Source organism: Tubulanus polymorphus, chromosome 5 (assembly GCF_964204645.1).
Source record: "Tubulanus polymorphus chromosome 5, tnTubPoly1.2, whole genome shotgun sequence".
Taxonomy (NCBI): domain Eukaryota; kingdom Metazoa; phylum Nemertea; class Palaeonemertea; order Tubulaniformes; family Tubulanidae; genus Tubulanus; species Tubulanus polymorphus.
In genome coordinates, this window is record NC_134029.1 from 11,159,550 (window position 1) to 11,176,058 (window position 16,509).

At 37.4% G+C, this 16,509-nt stretch overlaps 3 protein-coding genes across 3 annotated transcripts; 1 reads left to right on the forward strand and 2 right to left on the reverse strand.

The window, feature by feature from the left end:
- Positions 1 to 1,478: 1,478 nt before the first annotated feature.
- Positions 1,479 to 2,789, reverse strand: LOC141906227 (uncharacterized protein F54H12.2-like). The gene has a single exon (XM_074795470.1). It carries the CDS (start codon positions 2,787 to 2,789, stop codon positions 1,479 to 1,481), a length of 1,311 nt encoding a protein of 436 aa, XP_074651571.1.
- A 5,575-nt stretch (positions 2,790 to 8,364) lies between these two features.
- LOC141906228 (uncharacterized) lies at positions 8,365 to 12,518 on the forward strand. The gene is made up of 4 exons (XM_074795471.1): positions 8,365 to 8,370; positions 8,463 to 8,576; positions 8,668 to 8,745; positions 8,982 to 12,518. The coding sequence occupies exons 1-4, from the start codon at positions 8,365 to 8,367 to the stop codon at positions 12,516 to 12,518; spliced, it is 3,735 nt and encodes a 1,244-aa protein (XP_074651572.1).
- An 836-nt stretch (positions 12,519 to 13,354) lies between these two features.
- On the reverse strand, positions 13,355 to 14,022 carry LOC141906229 (uncharacterized). The gene is made up of 2 exons (XM_074795472.1): positions 13,913 to 14,022; positions 13,355 to 13,824 (listed from the first exon to the last, which is right to left on the reverse strand). The coding sequence occupies exon 2, from the start codon at positions 13,781 to 13,783 to the stop codon at positions 13,355 to 13,357; it is 429 nt and encodes a 142-aa protein (XP_074651573.1). The 5' UTR covers positions 13,784 to 13,824; positions 13,913 to 14,022.
- Positions 14,023 to 16,509: the final 2,487 nt, after the last annotated feature.

Sequence of the window (16,509 nt, forward strand, 5' to 3'; positions counted from 1 at the left end):
ATAAGTAACCAAACCTTGTGATATGTCATCGAGTTCTCGTTGACGACAATTATCACTATCTCGGCCATAGTTTCAATCGTAACTAATTCTCCATAGTCAATGTCAAATAATGGTAATTTACACTAAATTAGTGTCAACCAATGTCTATTACTATTAATCATATTTTCTGCTTATGAGTATATAGACCCTTGTAAACTAGTCACTTCATTCGTAAAAAAATGGCTACCCAATCGATAACCATCACGGCGATCGACCAGTTTGACTGCATGGTGTGTTTAGAGACAAAATCGACAACAGTTACATGCCCGAATCATCGGTTCGGTTATGTAACAATATATGTGTTAGCTGTTATTCAACACTGGTAAAGATGGCCGGTATACGTAGAAGGCTGACGTGCCCGTATTGTAGGAGGTTTTGGTTCGCGGGCGGTGCCTTTTTACAAGTCAGGCCGTTCGTAGGACGCGGAATGATGTTCCAACACAGCGATGTAACGGAACTACCAAGGCCAGGAGTAGGCGCTCGGCCCACACTAGATGCCCGTGCTGAAGATAGACCCGGAATAGGTCGTGGTCGTGGTCGTGGTCGTGGTCGTGGTCGTGGTCGTGGTCGTGGTCGTGGTCGTGGTCGAGAATAGTAACTTGGTGAACGAAACTAAGAACAAACCAATTAAAACGGCCTTTATCAAGGCCAACCTAAATTTCTCAGAAAGAGTCAGTGTATGAACCGCCAAGCTCCTCGCTTATATGCTTATATCATCAGTTCTTATAAGGACTTCATAAGTTCTTATAAGGACTCTACAGAGAGAGAGAGAGAGAGGGAGGGAGGGAGGGAGGGAGGGAGGGAGGGAGGGAGGGAGGGAGGGAGGGAGGGAGGGAGGGAGGGAGGGAGGGAGGGAGGGAGGGAGGGAGGGAGGGAGGGAGGGAGGGAGGGAGGGAGGGAGGGAGGGAGAGAGAGAGAGAGAGAGAGAGAGATTTTTTTTTTTTTATTTATATATTTCACTATTTTTTATTTTACTAATTTGAAATATTTTACGATGAAATTTTTTACAATATAGTCGTTATCATTAGTTTTATTTGACAATAATTTTTTAATTTCGTCTATTTCAAAACCGTGACATAGGTAAATTTGTACAAATATCGCGTAATAACCACATACATCGGATAATACGTTTTGATACATTTTAGTATTATATTTCCAATCTATACAATTTTCGTCCAGAAAATTTTCTAATATTACATCGTAAGTTCTGGGAAATTGTCCAAAGGAATCGAAAAAGTAACCGATACCAAACTTATTGATATAAATGCTTAACCAATGTTCACCCGGTTGATCGTGATAATCGGTATTTACTATAAAACCAGCTGGATAACTATGTATATCGGGTAGTCGGTCGCACGGAAAAACGCCTAAAAAACACGATCGTAGACACTCGTCTTTTTTCATAAATTCTAAAATCTGATTCGTGTACAACATAGTTACTAATAATCAATTTCGATATGACGTTCTTTAGTTACTTGTAATAATTCGTCGAAAACGGCGTAAACGATTAAATTGACGTTGTGGGGTAAAGCTTCGTCAAATCTCATTTCAATTTTTAACGAACCCCTTTTAATAAGTGACAAGTGCGGTTGATCACCGTATTCGGGCGATATATTAAAACAACAAATAAAGTTGCCGTTTTTAAAATGTTCTCGTTTAATTCCTATACCCTCATTTTTATACAATAGACCCCTAGCTAAATATAAACTATGATACACTTCACATCCATCACCGCGGGAGTCTATAATTAACGGCGAATTTTGTACGTGATTGTTATCGACACTAACACCTACATAACTCAATGAAAAGTCTCGGAAATCAAAGGGATTTTTTCGTATATTCCCGCTCAACGCATCGTCGTCTACGAGCGCTAAAACGATAGCCTTTGGAATTTCACCCACAAAAACGGAATCCTTTACGATCGTTCTATGGCCTCTAGGAATATTCAATGAAGTTAATTCGGTTCTTGAAAAGTAGTATTTAGCCGTGTTTTTTTCTAATGCCTTTGCGTGCGCAACCAAAACCGAGCTATCTAATTCTAGTTTTCGCAAATAAAGTTGAGCGCTTTCTATTCTTATACGAAAATCAGCGTTTTCCGCGGGAGAAAGTAAAACGAAACTTTCCTTCGATCTATTCAGTTTAATTTGCATATCTGTATTGTTGATGAAAATTTTATTCATTCTCATTACATCGCAGTATAATCGAGAATAAGCGCAGATTAGTTTACTGTTTTTTGTGTAATTATTTCTTCTAACCAGCCCGGTATTAGCACCGGCTATCGTCGGGTCGATATGATTTTTCTTGCCAGCCTCATCTTCAGTGTATAATTCGCATTGTAGCCAACTGCTATTTTTAGTTTCGGAATTATAGTTCAGCATATTTTCCAACTCACATTTAAACGGGTACAATCCGCCGTCGTGCGTAACGACGCGATCATTGAGCGTAATTTGAACGTCGCTAAATAAACTGTAGACGCCATTAATCATCGACACGTATTTATCGGGCGCCACATTAGTGCCATCACCGTTGACTATTTTAAATTGTAGTTTCAAATAAGTGACGTTTAAATCTAAATATTGTTCTGTTTTCGGTATCCTGAAGACGATAGGTCCCGAATCATTGATCGATGTAGAGGGTTCGTAACTAACGTAACGGCATTCTTTGTAGTTTATCTGGGTACCGGGGATAGTAAACAAATCCAATTCGGATTTGACACACAGGGGCGAGTCTTTGTGTACTAATAACGACATCTTGTCTAATACGCTTCGCCGCTAACACTTCTCTTTATACGTTTGCCTGTGGAAATAATCCGCTGTTTTCGTTTTCTCTTTTGACCTTTTAATGGTTTTGTACCGGTTCGCACTTTACCCCGGATAATACGACCCATTGTTTCTAATCCGCGATCTTTAATGGCTGTGGCAAAATTCTTACCACCTACGACATCGCTCGCAACGTGCAAACCCGTTCTTAGTAAATGAGGCACCGCTCGTTTAGCCATATTTTTCAATAGGGGTATCGCCGGTCGAGCGAGACCGCCTAAAACAGAAGCAAATCCAGCACCGCCTTGTATAGGCGATGATGTGTACACGTCGACTCCGGCACCGCTTTGATTTGCGTAATATCTACAACAGACATCGTGATCTATTTCGCAAATAGCCCTCATATTAATATATTTTTCTTTTTAAAATGTAAAACAAGATTAACTTTTCCTTTTTTAAAAACAGATATTTTACCCGATTCTCTTCTTATAAAGACTTCTATAGTCTGAAAATTACTCCTTTGCACTGGAAAATATTGTAATTTGTTAAACTCTTTTCCAATAACCTTTCCAAAATTTATCGTGTTTAAATGTACCATACGCAAAAGATTTGCGCTCTGATCGCCGACTAGTTGGGGTTCTATAACATCGCTATATATCATCAAATTATGATAGTCGACGTTTATATCAACACATCTAGACGCTGTGACTTCGATGTATTTGTAAATAGTTTTGGTACCATTACTATCTACAAATGGTCCATTTTTCTTCGAACCCTGACGAAGGTCGTTAGGTATATCGTTTACCGGTATACCAGATTTGAAGCCTAAAATCCACGCTATATCGTTCGTAAAAGTTAACGAACACTCGTCGTAAAACTTCACATTAACTTTATGACTTAATTCGTCGAAACCTATAATTACTTTATCGTAAAACCACTTGTTGATTTCCGTTTGTATAACGGTGATTAATTGCGCAATAGTGTGATATCGACCCTTCGGTATACGTAAGTATTGTTTTCCATGCTCCGGTGACGCCAATTCAAATCGTCCATCTTCGACGTTATCGAAATCTAGCATAAAGTTTATTTGGTGCAAGGCGCAAACCCATTTACCCTCGAGCGAAATCGATTCTCTCAATCGAACTTTGAAACTATGTTGAATGTTATCGGGGTAAAGATCAACGCTTGCGTCGCTTTTGAGATACACGTAAAAATCACTACCAATCATTTCAGTTTTTTAATATCTTTTGCGTTTACCCAGGAATTAAATTTATCAGCGTAATTATACCACTTCACCAAATATTGTTTTCTCGAACCCTTTCCACGGGATTTAATGATCGATTCGACTTTATAAACATCATCCCTTTTATTGACTTTTATCATTTCGTATTCGTAAAAAACGCCATCTATTTCAACATCTTGTAAATCTTTAATCTTGTATACACACGGTTGGCGATTAATTCTTTTAGTTACAACAAACAACTCTGTACTCCAACCGGGTAAATAACCTTTTTGGAACTGTCCTTTTAGTTCGCTTATTCTAACAGTATCACCCACTCGAAATTTGAATTTCGCTCTATTTACTATGCGGTGGGGTCCGTATAGGTTTTTGAAAACTATGTATTCGTTTAACTGGTTAACGTCTATTGGAGCCATTTTTATACTGCGGTGATATGTATTGTTATATGATCGAACTATATCGTCCAGTACATCGATGTATCTATACGAATGTCTATGCGAGAATATTTTATACATTTTTGATTTTAATGTACGTATCCATCGTTCGACAATAGCGCATTTTACTTCGTTTTTACTTCTGAAAAAACTTATACCCTCGTTTCTGAGAAAATTCTGTGTTTTTGAACCGAGGAACTCGGTCCCGGCGTCAGATTGTATAACGCTAGGTTTTCTATGTTTAATTATCTTTTTCAATCCTTCCACAACTGTCGAGTTGAATTTATTCAACAAAGGAACGGCGAAACCGTATCTCGATAAAACATCTATAGCCGTCAATAGAAACTTGATACCGTCGTTGTGTTTGGAAATATTTGAAACGTCGCACAAATCTATTTGAAACTGTTCGTTCATTCGATAGGATATTGTTTTATTTCTGGGAAACCTTTTCCTCACTTTGGCGTGTAATGTGTAAACTTCTTGTTCGGATAGCCAATCCTTTATCTCATTAAGCGAAATGTTTTTATTTTCTTGCCGACATATTCTGTGTAGAGCGTTTGCGCTCGAAAAACTGGCTGGTTTTTCGATACCATAATACTGATTGGCTAGGAATTTTTTCAGCTCCGCCTTCATTGATAACGGTATTTCCGTTACAACACGTGCTCACGCAGTTAATTCGATTGAATTTACAAATAAAACTTGGATCGTCTCGGTCCAAACAACAACAACAAAACAATTTTCGCCAATTCATCTTTATTTTTACAATAAAATATTTGTGATAACACGCCTTTTATTAATTTATTCATTTAGAACATAAGATGATGTAGAATAAAATTTCTTCGTACGCTTTTTGTAGTTCTTTTGTTTGTTTTGCGCCGGCTAGTATTATGGTTCCGCCATTATGAACAATACATTTAACTCCATTTTCGCACATATACACTAAACCGGGGAATATTTCTGTGTTATATTCCGCTGTACAACAATAGTTCGAAAATTTCATCAAGTCAATATGCCGACCAGTTCTAACGACACCGGTTATTGTTTGTATTTTGTAGTTGTTTAACTTCACGTTGTATCCCATCTTTTGCAGTAAACGCGCAAATTGTCTCGTACTCCGTCGACTATTAGATTTACTTTTACACCCAGTAATTACCATCTTTCCATTGCCGAATAATAGACAATTACCTTCTATTTTACGATTCTTCCATATTAACCCGCTAAACTTGGAAGGGTTGTAAATTACATCGTGCGAGATTCTAGCGACATCGGTAAGATTTAATGAACTATTCAAACACGCCGTAGAGACGATGTTCACCACGTTAACGACCATCGTATCAAATGGAAATCAAAACGTGCCCGAACACGTTCAGTTGCGCAATAATACTACGAACAATTGAACAATACATTTTAATTGCATTTTGAAGCCATTAAAAGCTAAGCCAATTGGTGAAATCGACATTCCTAGCTCGCTTACTACGCAGTCCGGAACCGCGCTGATCTACTTTTGCCTTCTTTTTTACTGGAGACAACGACGCATCTAAATCTACGGTAAGTTCGCCTTTGAGCCGTCTCTTTAACATTTTATTATTTATTAGGCTAGTAGGAATATTAAGTTCGTTTATCGCTGACATATAATCTTCTAATCCAATATAGCTTTGGTTTAATGTAGTTAATACTAACGAAACGTAAACGAGGTCAGAAATATTGCTTCCAGGAATTAAATTATTCTTGTAGATTATTTCTCCTTTTTCGTTCCATCTCAAAACGTTTGGATTTGCTGTGAAAAATGTCAATAACGATTTACACTTATTCCGGAATTTAACCGGTATACGTTCGACAATTTTTTCAGTCGAATAAGTATTATTAACGACGTTGATATCTTCAATTTTTCGAGGTAGTGATTGTTTATCGTGCTCCGTTTTTTGTATAGCTTGCTGCAGCAACAGGTTATATTTTAGATATTTCAAATCATCGGATAGGTTGTTATCGTTTAACGGATTTCCGGTAACTGGTTTTTTAGTTATAGATTCATTTCCCTGTAGACTAGCTACGAATGCTTGTACTTGCGGTAACATTGCTTCCGGTAGAATAACCAATTTCTCTACGTTCTTCATGACGAAACTTTATCTATTACTTTGTTCGCGGCTTTACTTAAAACATTAGTCACGATAGATTCTAGAATCGGTTTCAACAAGAGAGGTGTCAATATGAATGGCAGAAATCCTCCCTTTTGAGAAATAACTCTCCTTTTATGTTTAACAGCTATAGATTTATTCGCTAACATACGAATGTATCGTTTATGTTGTTTTAACACCCGTTTCTCTTTGTCGCTATGTTCTATATTTCCCAGTAAACTGTTTTTAGATATTTCACAAATACAGTTAATTAGTTCTACTGGTGCCGATTCGATCAACGCTTCTCGTTGCTTTTTCTTACAACTTGCCAACACGTGAAAATGATGAACGTACTTTTTTAACCGATCAACGGATTTATTGTTACGAGGAACCATCTTCCTTTTATAAATAGTAGACCTTAGCTTTCTTTTAATGGATTTTCTTAGTTTTGTAAACGATGTGGTATACATCACTGGGAAATATTTTAGTCCTTAGTCGCCATTTATCATCTGTTTTCGGTTTAAAGTCTAATAACAAATAACCGTGTGGTTCTTCTGTAGCATCTTTGAAAGCCTGTTCTATTTCATTTTTTAGTCCCACTTGTTGAGCTAACACCCGAATTTGGTTTCTATCTCGAGCGTTTTTGAATACGGCGATATAATGACTATTTAAACTAATCGTCCTAAAACCTTTCCCTTTAGGAAATAAGTTTTGAACAATAGTGATAATAGAAATATTTCTATGATGAGCGCCCTTAGTATACAACGCCGCCAAGGTGTCATTACCGCCAACTTCGTTCATCAGATCGTCGACTATTATTAAAGTGCGACTACTACCGTTTATTTTTTCGTATAGTTCATCAGAAAATCCTTCGACAAATTGAACATCAAATTTTTCCAATTCTTGAAACATTTCGGGCTGCGCCTCTCCATAACACCAATAAATTTTTTCCGGTTGTTTTTCTATAAGTTTTTCGGTAATTAGTTTCTTTACAAACCAACTTTTACCGGATGATGTAGGTCCGCAGACTAGCATAGTAAATGGATGCACGAGATATCTAGGCCCATCGTATTCTGCCATCTTAGTGGTTTTAGGGTTTTAGGGTTTTTGATTATCCGTAGTAGCCGACTTTTAATAATTTTGAATTTCAAAAATTGATAAAGTTTAGAATTTTACAAAACCAGGTTTGACAATTTTTCAAGTTTTAGAAAATGTGGTTTGTACATTTTTAATAGGAAAATACTAAGAGGTTTGATAAAATATTCAATTATAAAATTTGTGGTTTGGATATTTTTTAAAGTAACAAAGTTTGTTTAAAACGAAATCCGTAAAAACTATATCGTAATGATAAAGTTTAGAATTTTACAAAACCCGGTTTGACAATTTTTCAAGTTTTAGAAAATGTGGTTTGTACATTTTTAATAGGAAAATACTAAGAGGTTTGATAAAATATTCAATTATAAAATTTGTGGTTTGGATATTTTTTAAAGTAACAAAGTTTGTTTAAAACGAAATCCGTAAAAACTATATCGTAATGATAAAGTTTAGAATTTTACAAAACCCGGTTTGACAATTTTTCAAGTTTTAGAAAATGTGGTTTGTACATTTTTAATAGGAAAATACTAAGAGGTTTGATAAAATATTCAATTATAAAATTTGTGGTTTGGATATTTTTTTAAAGTAACAAAGATGTTCTCTTTTATAGATCATGTATTCGTGCAGCATTTGTAACGCTACCTTCGCCTCGAAATTCAATCTCAAACGTCATGAGATGATGCATGAGGGTAAGAAGGGTTTCAAATGTCTGGAGTGCGGTAAAGCACACGCCAGAAAAGATAATTTAGTGCGGCATATGAAAAATTGTAATAATCGGCAGGTAGCGCAGGATAGAGTGCCACCGATAGCTCAGACTTCTGACCAACCAGACGATAAGCAACCTATATCAAATGTTCGGTCATCTCCTCAACCATCTACGTCAACCGCTTTCACGGTAAGAATCCTCAGACATATATATATATTATCATGATCATAATATATACGTTATACGTTTTGTATTTATATGTATTTAATTTGTATTTCAGTGTAATAATTGCGGTAAAAGATCGGCTCGAAAAGATAATCTTAAGCGGCACATGAGATCGTGTAAACCACGACGACCGGTTGCGAAGGAATTCTCATGTTCTAATTGCGCAAGATCTTTTACCGAAATAAACGATTTGAAAATACATAGGGAACATTGTAGTTCTACGGCTCAGAAACGACCCAGGGACGATGACGACAATGACCAGCAATCGACACAAAAACGTCTGTGTCATAATAATAATAGTCCCGAAAAAAAAAAAAAAAAAAAAAATTATTTACATGGTTTTTCAACAATTTTATATTTATTTTACAGACCGGAACGCAGCATAGCCGTAAATTCAACATGAATACTGAACGGTTCAAGGCTATTGTGATTACCAACAATGACAAGGACGATGATAGTAATAAGGAAGAGGACGATACCGTAACAGCGCGCGATACCGAAACAATACTCCGCAAGTATTTAAGTAACATCCTAGCGGCAATGAGTGAGATGTTAGACGCCCGGCCAACCGATATGTTGAGGATTTCGATAGAACATGAAAATCTTCAAAGAAATATCGAATACTTCTACGTACCTCTAGAAGAAATCACTATCGATTATTTACTCGAGCGTATTGTTAGTGTTCTTCAGTCTAACGAAGATCTATCTTTGGACGGGCTGATCTTTCATTGTACACTCATTAGGATGCCTCTCGGTGGTGCTAGACAAAAGCGGATAACGACTGACTTTGAACAGTTCCGAAAAACAAAGAAATCGGTCATCAGTATAAATAATGATGACGATTTATGCCTAGCGAGGGCGCTAGTCGTGGCGAAGGCGCGAGCCGATAATGACCCTCGTTATAACATAATTCGTAAATGCGAAAAATCATCGCAACGAGAAGCCGCTCTCGCATTGCACCAGGCGACAGGAGTCCCCACCGGCAAGTGTGGAATCCCCGAGCTGGACAAAATGGTGAAGGCTAAACTTGACGATTATTATGTTTTAGTGGTGACTGGAGACAATAACGCATACCACGTATTGTACGAAAACGATAAAAAAATATTAACCCAGGATTCGAATGCGAAGAAAATAATCCTTTTATACACGAATGGCCACTTCGACGTCGTATCGTCAATGGCTGCATTTACATGTCGTGTATATTTCTGTTTCTCGTGTAAAAAAGGATATAATACAGCCGAAGCGCATCGTTGTAATGACAAATGTTCCTTATGTCGTGGCAATTGCGCTCGAGAACAGAGGGGCAATTATTTTTGCAATCGTTGCAATATGTACTATAAATCGGAAGCGTGTTTTGCCAATCATTTAAGACCTTTGGCAACGGGTCAAAGCCTTTGTAATTCGCGGGCACGGTGTATGCGTTGTGGCTCTATTATTCCCCGATCGAAACTGGATCCTAAATTACACGATTGCGGTAAAAAGTATTGTTCCTCGTGTAAAGAAAAGCTACCTATAGGCCATCTTTGTTATATTGGGGTGACAAAAGGTCAGGAGCACGTGGTCCCCGAAGGCGATAAAAACACGCATCAATTAATCAATCCTTATTTAGACGCGAAAAGCGAAGAATTCAAAATTAGAAAATTTATAGCGTTTGATTTCGAAACGACTACTGTGGATTCGAACCACGTTGTAGTATTAGGTATAGCACACAGAACGTGTCAAATGTGTAAATGGTCAAGGCGTACTCCAGACTCGTCATGCGACCATTGCGGTAAACACGAACACGTGTTCAAGTCGGATATCGATTTCTGCAAATGGCTGTTTACTGAGGAGAATAAGGGTTCCACTGTTTTTGCGCACAATTTTCAATCGTTTGACGGCTATTTTATTTTAAGATATTTGGTTTCGCAAGGCATACTACCGGACATAGTACCAAACGGTGGTAAAATTATGACGATGTCTATCCAACATTTGGATATTAAATTTTTGGATACTTTGAATTTCCTACCTATGAAACTTGGTAAATTACCGGAAACATTAGGTATTCCGGAATTGAAAAAGGGTTATTTTCCGTACACTTTTTGTACTGGAAAAAATATGAATTATGTAGGACCGATTCCGGATTTACATTATTATAATCCTGATGGCATGAGTTCCAGCGAGAGGAACGAATTTGTAAAGTGGCATACAGAGCGCCGGTCTGAAAATTTCGTTTTTGATATGCAACACGAGTTGATAGGGTATTGTCGGTCCGATGTTGACATATTAATGCAATCGGTCATTAATTTCCAACATCAATTCTTTGCACTTACTTCAGTCGATCCTTTTAGAAATTCAATTACCATTGCGTCGGCATGCAATCTAGCGTTAAGAACAAATTTCCTAAAATCGGAAACAATTGGCTGTTATAGACCCAATGCCAAGTTTTCAAAAATGAGCATCCGTTGGTTAAGATGGCTATCTGAAAATAATAATATTCGAATTCAACATGCGTTGAATGGCGGTGAAGTAACTATTGACCGCTATAAAGTGGATGGTTACCACGCCGAATCAAACACCGTGTATGAATTTCATGGCTGTCTGTACCACGGATGCCCTAAATGTTTTAAAAATTCAGATATGCAGTCGCCGGTGCGGTCCGATAAAAAATTTGGTGAACTTTATCAGGCTACGTTAGAAAAGAGTGCAAAGATTAGGGCCCTTGGATATAATTTGGTGGAATTTTGGGAACACGAATATTGTAACTTGGTGAAAGAAAACCGTGTTTTTGCCGATTTTGTAAAAGAAGTAGATATTTCTGACCCGTTATTACCGCGTGACGCATTTTTCGGCGGTCGAACTAATGCAATAAAAATCTATCATAAGGCCGAAGATGATGAAAAAATTAAATATATTGACATATGTTCGCTATACCCGTACGTTAATAGTCGTTGTAGCTATCCAATAGGTCACCCAACAGTTATAACTGAAAATTTCGGTGATATCAAAGATTATTACGGGTTGATTAAATGCCGAATTTTACCACCTCGGGGCTTATATTTACCCATCCTTCCATACAGAGCCAATGGCAAATTATCCTTTCCTTTGTGTCGCTCGTGCGCTGAAGATAGTAATCAACGCGAAAGGTGTCGCCACACGGAAGACGAACGTGCTATTACCGGAACGTGGGTCAGTTTAGAGATCCAAAAAGCCGTTGAATTGGGATACCGTATTATCGGTATATTCGAAATTTGGAATTGGGAACGTAGCGAAACCGGATTATTTGCAGACTATATAGGAAAATTTCTAAAAGTAAAAACCGAAGCTAGCGGGTGGCCATCTCCCGATATGACTCGCGCCAAAAAAGACCAATTTCTATCCGATTATTTCGAGCGCGAGGGTATCCGTCTCGAAGAAAATAACATAAAGAAGGCGAAGGGCATGCGAACTGTCGCCAAACTATGTTTAAATAGCATGTGGGGTAAACTCGGTCAAAATGAAAACAAAACCACTGCTAAATATATTTCAGACCCCGGTGAAATGTACAGCATGCTTTTAGACGATAGTTTGGACATACAAGATTTACTGTTGTGTAACGAAGAGGTGTTAAGGGTGCACTACAGAAAACGCGACGAATTTGTCGAATCCTCCGGTAAAACTAGCGTCGCCTTAGCCGCGTTCACAACGGCGCATGCTCGACTAATTCTCTATAGTTATATGGAGAAACTAGGGGATCGAACCCTTTACACGGATACCGACTCAATCATTTACACCGTTAAACCTGATCAATGGGATCTGCCAACTGGAAACTTTTTAGGGGATATGACCGATGAGTTGGCAGATAAATACGGAGATGGTGCCTATATTTCGGAATTCGTTTCGGCCGGTCCGAAAAAACTATGCATTCCGTGTTTTCAGTCCGCGTGACAATAAATTCTCATCGGAATGCAAAGTGAAAGGAATTAATTTGAATTTTAGAAATAAACAAATAGTCAACTTTAAATCAATGGTTGATATTATAGTCGGTGAAAAATACGATCATTTGTACGTTTCCATTCCAAACAAGATAAATCGAGACATCAAAAAATGTTCCATATTTAATAGAGACGAGCGAAAAATATATCGCGCCGTATACACTAAATTAACACGCTTCCCTACGGTTTTTAGATACACGTTTTATTATTCTCCTCTAGTCACCACTATTTTTTCGAATTTAAATAATGAATTTTTTTGTACATTTACTATTTATATAGAATATTTATCCTTTACTAATATAATAAAGTTTATCAAATATTATGTTAAATTGAACATCGTTATTCCTTTATTGATATGTTAATTATCATAGTCGCTTTGGATTACACTAAAGGATGGAATTTGATCGTGTAGATAAGGCCAACAATGAGAGGATTGATTGATAGGCAATTGATGGAATCATGCTACAGACAGTCGACATATCGAAATGACTGAACTTTAAGGGAATGAATGACCGACGAAACAATGACAAAGACAATTGACTTCTATTGACACACGTTTATTTTCATTTAATCGTGGATAATAAAGTTAGAAAAACAATACATATTATTAGACCGTTAATTAAACGTATTTATTTATTCTTACTGGGAGCGTATGCGGAATATTCTGGAGCATTACGAACTCCGCTAGTGTCCTTTGCGCAGTATGCGCATCTATATTCTTGATTTTGATGACTTCGTTCGTACCAACACGGTTTCATATCGGATAGTTCGGGTACATCGTCGCTAAAATTAATGTCTTTTAATTTCTTCCACTGAGAGAGATAATTTTACACCTTTTCTAGAAGGTACGGTTTCGCCTTTCGCATCGCATAGTATATAGAACCGTATATCGATGTATACACGACTATTATGACTAGAACGATAGATTTTAATAAAGTTCGAACGACCGATAGTCATAACTCCCACATATCCCGCTTGTTGTTTGACTCGCTCAATTTCGTGTTCGATATCGGATTTACAGTAGTCGATATGTACCCACTCTTGCAAATCTAACGCGATACCGTTTTTAGTCGGGTATAACTGGTGCTTCCGGTCGCAGCACTCGTATGTCCTGAGATCGATACGTTTTGAACCCTGCCATGTTTTCACGCACGCGTAAACGAGTTGTCCTAAATAATGAGGATCGGGTTGACCATCTGACGATGTGACGGTTTTCATTGACTGAGGCGTATCGACGGCGTTATCATTAACGATTGAGTCTATAGAAAATAAAGTTACGAAATTAAGTATTTAGAACATACATACATCATTTTACGAAATATTGTCTCGAAACAGAAATAGACTTACCGAAATTAAGTTTGAGATGAACCGGTTTCCTTTTCCTATATGCGGGTGAAAGCTTCGCTTTTTTAGGAGAACTACATATTTCTAAACTACATGTGCTTCGGCCGCTTGGTGAATCGATGATATCCGCGATTGTCGATGTGAAGAGATCCGATGTTAACCGCCCGAAGTCTCCGAGTTAAATGACGTCTAAACATGATTTATATCGCGTTTTTATTGTCCACAAATATCAGGCCCGAACACGTTTTATGGCTTCGCTTTATTGTTATCGATATTCTCGCCCAAACACGTTTCCCCCCACCAACATGATGTAATCAATGACGTCATCCATGACGTCAGCGATGACGTCATTGCTCCTCACTGCTCCTCACTGCTCACTCGGTCCCAAAGTGACCCTATATAACTACTCACATATCAGTACAGAGATTGATAACTAAAAATCATGACACCCACTCCACTTGAAATAGTACCAACTGACGTGCACCAGGGAAGTGTGATGAGATGGAATACGGACGCTATTGTGCAGCTCTTTTCGAATGTGCGTTGTAATTGCCCTAAAGCCGATAACGGTTCGTCGGCGAGCGCTTTGTTACGTAACGCGCCGATATGCGATAACCAGCGAGATCGGGAATCTCCGTAATAATTCAGTTGTTTCCGAATATCGGTTTTTCATCCCATAATAAACTTATATAAAAATTCCTCTGTAAACTGGTTAAACTCAACACCTGATTTCCCCTCATCAATTTTAGTCGATCAACTTGTATTCACAATTGTCTTAAATTTAAGTGCCCCCTAGTTTGTCTCTTAACTGCTTCTCTTTAATCTGTTTTAGCGTGTAACTGTTTCTACGTTAATTTTCCTTTAGTTAGTATCATCTCTGATTACTTGAATTAGTCTCTTTGTCTCTGGATTGTATATATCTCTCATAGTTTCTGTAGTATTCATTATTTCTGAAGATGACTATTAGGACATAGACGAAACGTTGAATAAACTACTAACATTTTTGGACTTTTTCGTTATCATTGTGGGATTCTCTCTACATCGCTTCAGACGGATATAGTGTTTTATCAATCGTGATATCGGTTCTTTCCGCTGTATTAAAATGGCAACGGTTGTCAACGAAATTATAAATGATGACGATTTTGACGATCTATTCTTTGATAGTGACGAATTGGTTCAGATCGATACGGAAATATTACGGGAATCCTCTGGATCAGGATCAACTAATTCGGCCGATTCTAGTGAGTGTTATTCCTTTTGAATCAATGAAATATCGGAATAGTTTCCACCTAATTGCAGGCACTTTATTCTTTCCTTTTCTTTTTCATATAGGTACTTCTCAGGCTCAGCTGACCAGAGACTGCGATCTGAACACGAGAAAACACACATACAGGTATTTTTTACATTTATTTTTATAATCAATACAATCCTTTTAGGTTATAAAATAATAAACGAATACAGAAAATAATATATAAACATAATATAAAAAATCCAGATAAGTACATGTTAAAATAATAATCATTATTATTATTTTCGCAGGAACACTATATATTTGGAAAAGGCTATGACTTAAGTGATTAACCATCGAGTATTTAAATTCAGTTCAAATGGAATGGCAGCAGTACATTATGGAAAATCGATCGATAAAATTTTGACTACAAATACGTCGCCGTCCAGACTTGGAATTAACCAGTGGTTTACAAAAATTCAAGATACATTATGTTCCGCCATTCACATAAGCACTGCGAAAGATTTGGATAAAATGTGGGCAAAGTTTCATGTTGTGATAGTCACAGGGACAGTTTTTTTAACGTTTTTGTTCTTACGCCATTTTTGTAATTTGACACGACACATATTACAGATATATATCGGGTACTGTTCAGTATCATCATCAAAATCAATGTTGAACAACTCCTTCACATGGCTTTTGAAATTATTTTTATCGATAGGACGACGATCCGGAGGTTTCGCATTTTTTCCACACAATCGACAAAGATCCATGACTAAAAACAAGAAAAGGTTATTTAAATGAGATTGCTGATGCTATTTAGGCAACTTGGTTTATATGGGGGGCAATAATTTGTAGGCCTATTGTAAGCGTTATTAAGTAACATTATTATGTAGTAAATACACATTTTAAAGATCATACTTCGTGTATATGTTTGTGTCGTAACATAGCAACATGACGTCAGAAATGAAAGCTGCGCGAGTCTGGGCCGAAATATTTGACATCTTCAAGGCCCAAATAACGCTAAACCCGGAATCGGAACGAACTGGCAAAAACATATGTTTAACACATAAAAACAGACTTTAATCACAATATAAATACTTAATGTTCCGATACCGGGTTTCGGAGATATAGAAGAATAAAAATACATACCTTTTTGGACAAATTTTACGAGAAATTGTTGAATTTCAACCGATTTTCTAAAGAAAAATATGTGTATACACAGCCATTTCCACGTTGTTCAATGAACTGCAGTGCGCATGCGTAGTATCGATCGCAGAACATTTATCGGGCTAAAACTATTGCGGGTTGTTCTGCGACCGAATCAAAGTTGATGTTGACTGGTGTTCAGCTGGTAACACACACTCGATAA

Coding starts and splice junctions, on each gene's coding strand:
- LOC141906228 (XM_074795471.1), top strand. Junction 8,577..8,667: donor CTACGTCAACCGCTTTCACG/GTAAGAATCCTC, acceptor TTTGTATTTCAG/TGTAATAATTGCGGTAAAAG. Junction 8,746..8,981: donor CGTGTAAACCACGACGACCG/GTTGCGAAGGAA, acceptor TTTATTTTACAG/ACCGGAACGCAGCATAGCCG.
- LOC141906229 (XM_074795472.1), bottom strand. CDS start 13,783: ATGAAAACCGTCACATCGTCAGATGGTCAACCCGATCCTCATTATTTA.
- LOC141906227 (XM_074795470.1), bottom strand. CDS start 2,789: ATGTCGTTATTAGTACACAAAGACTCGCCCCTGTGTGTCAAATCCGAA.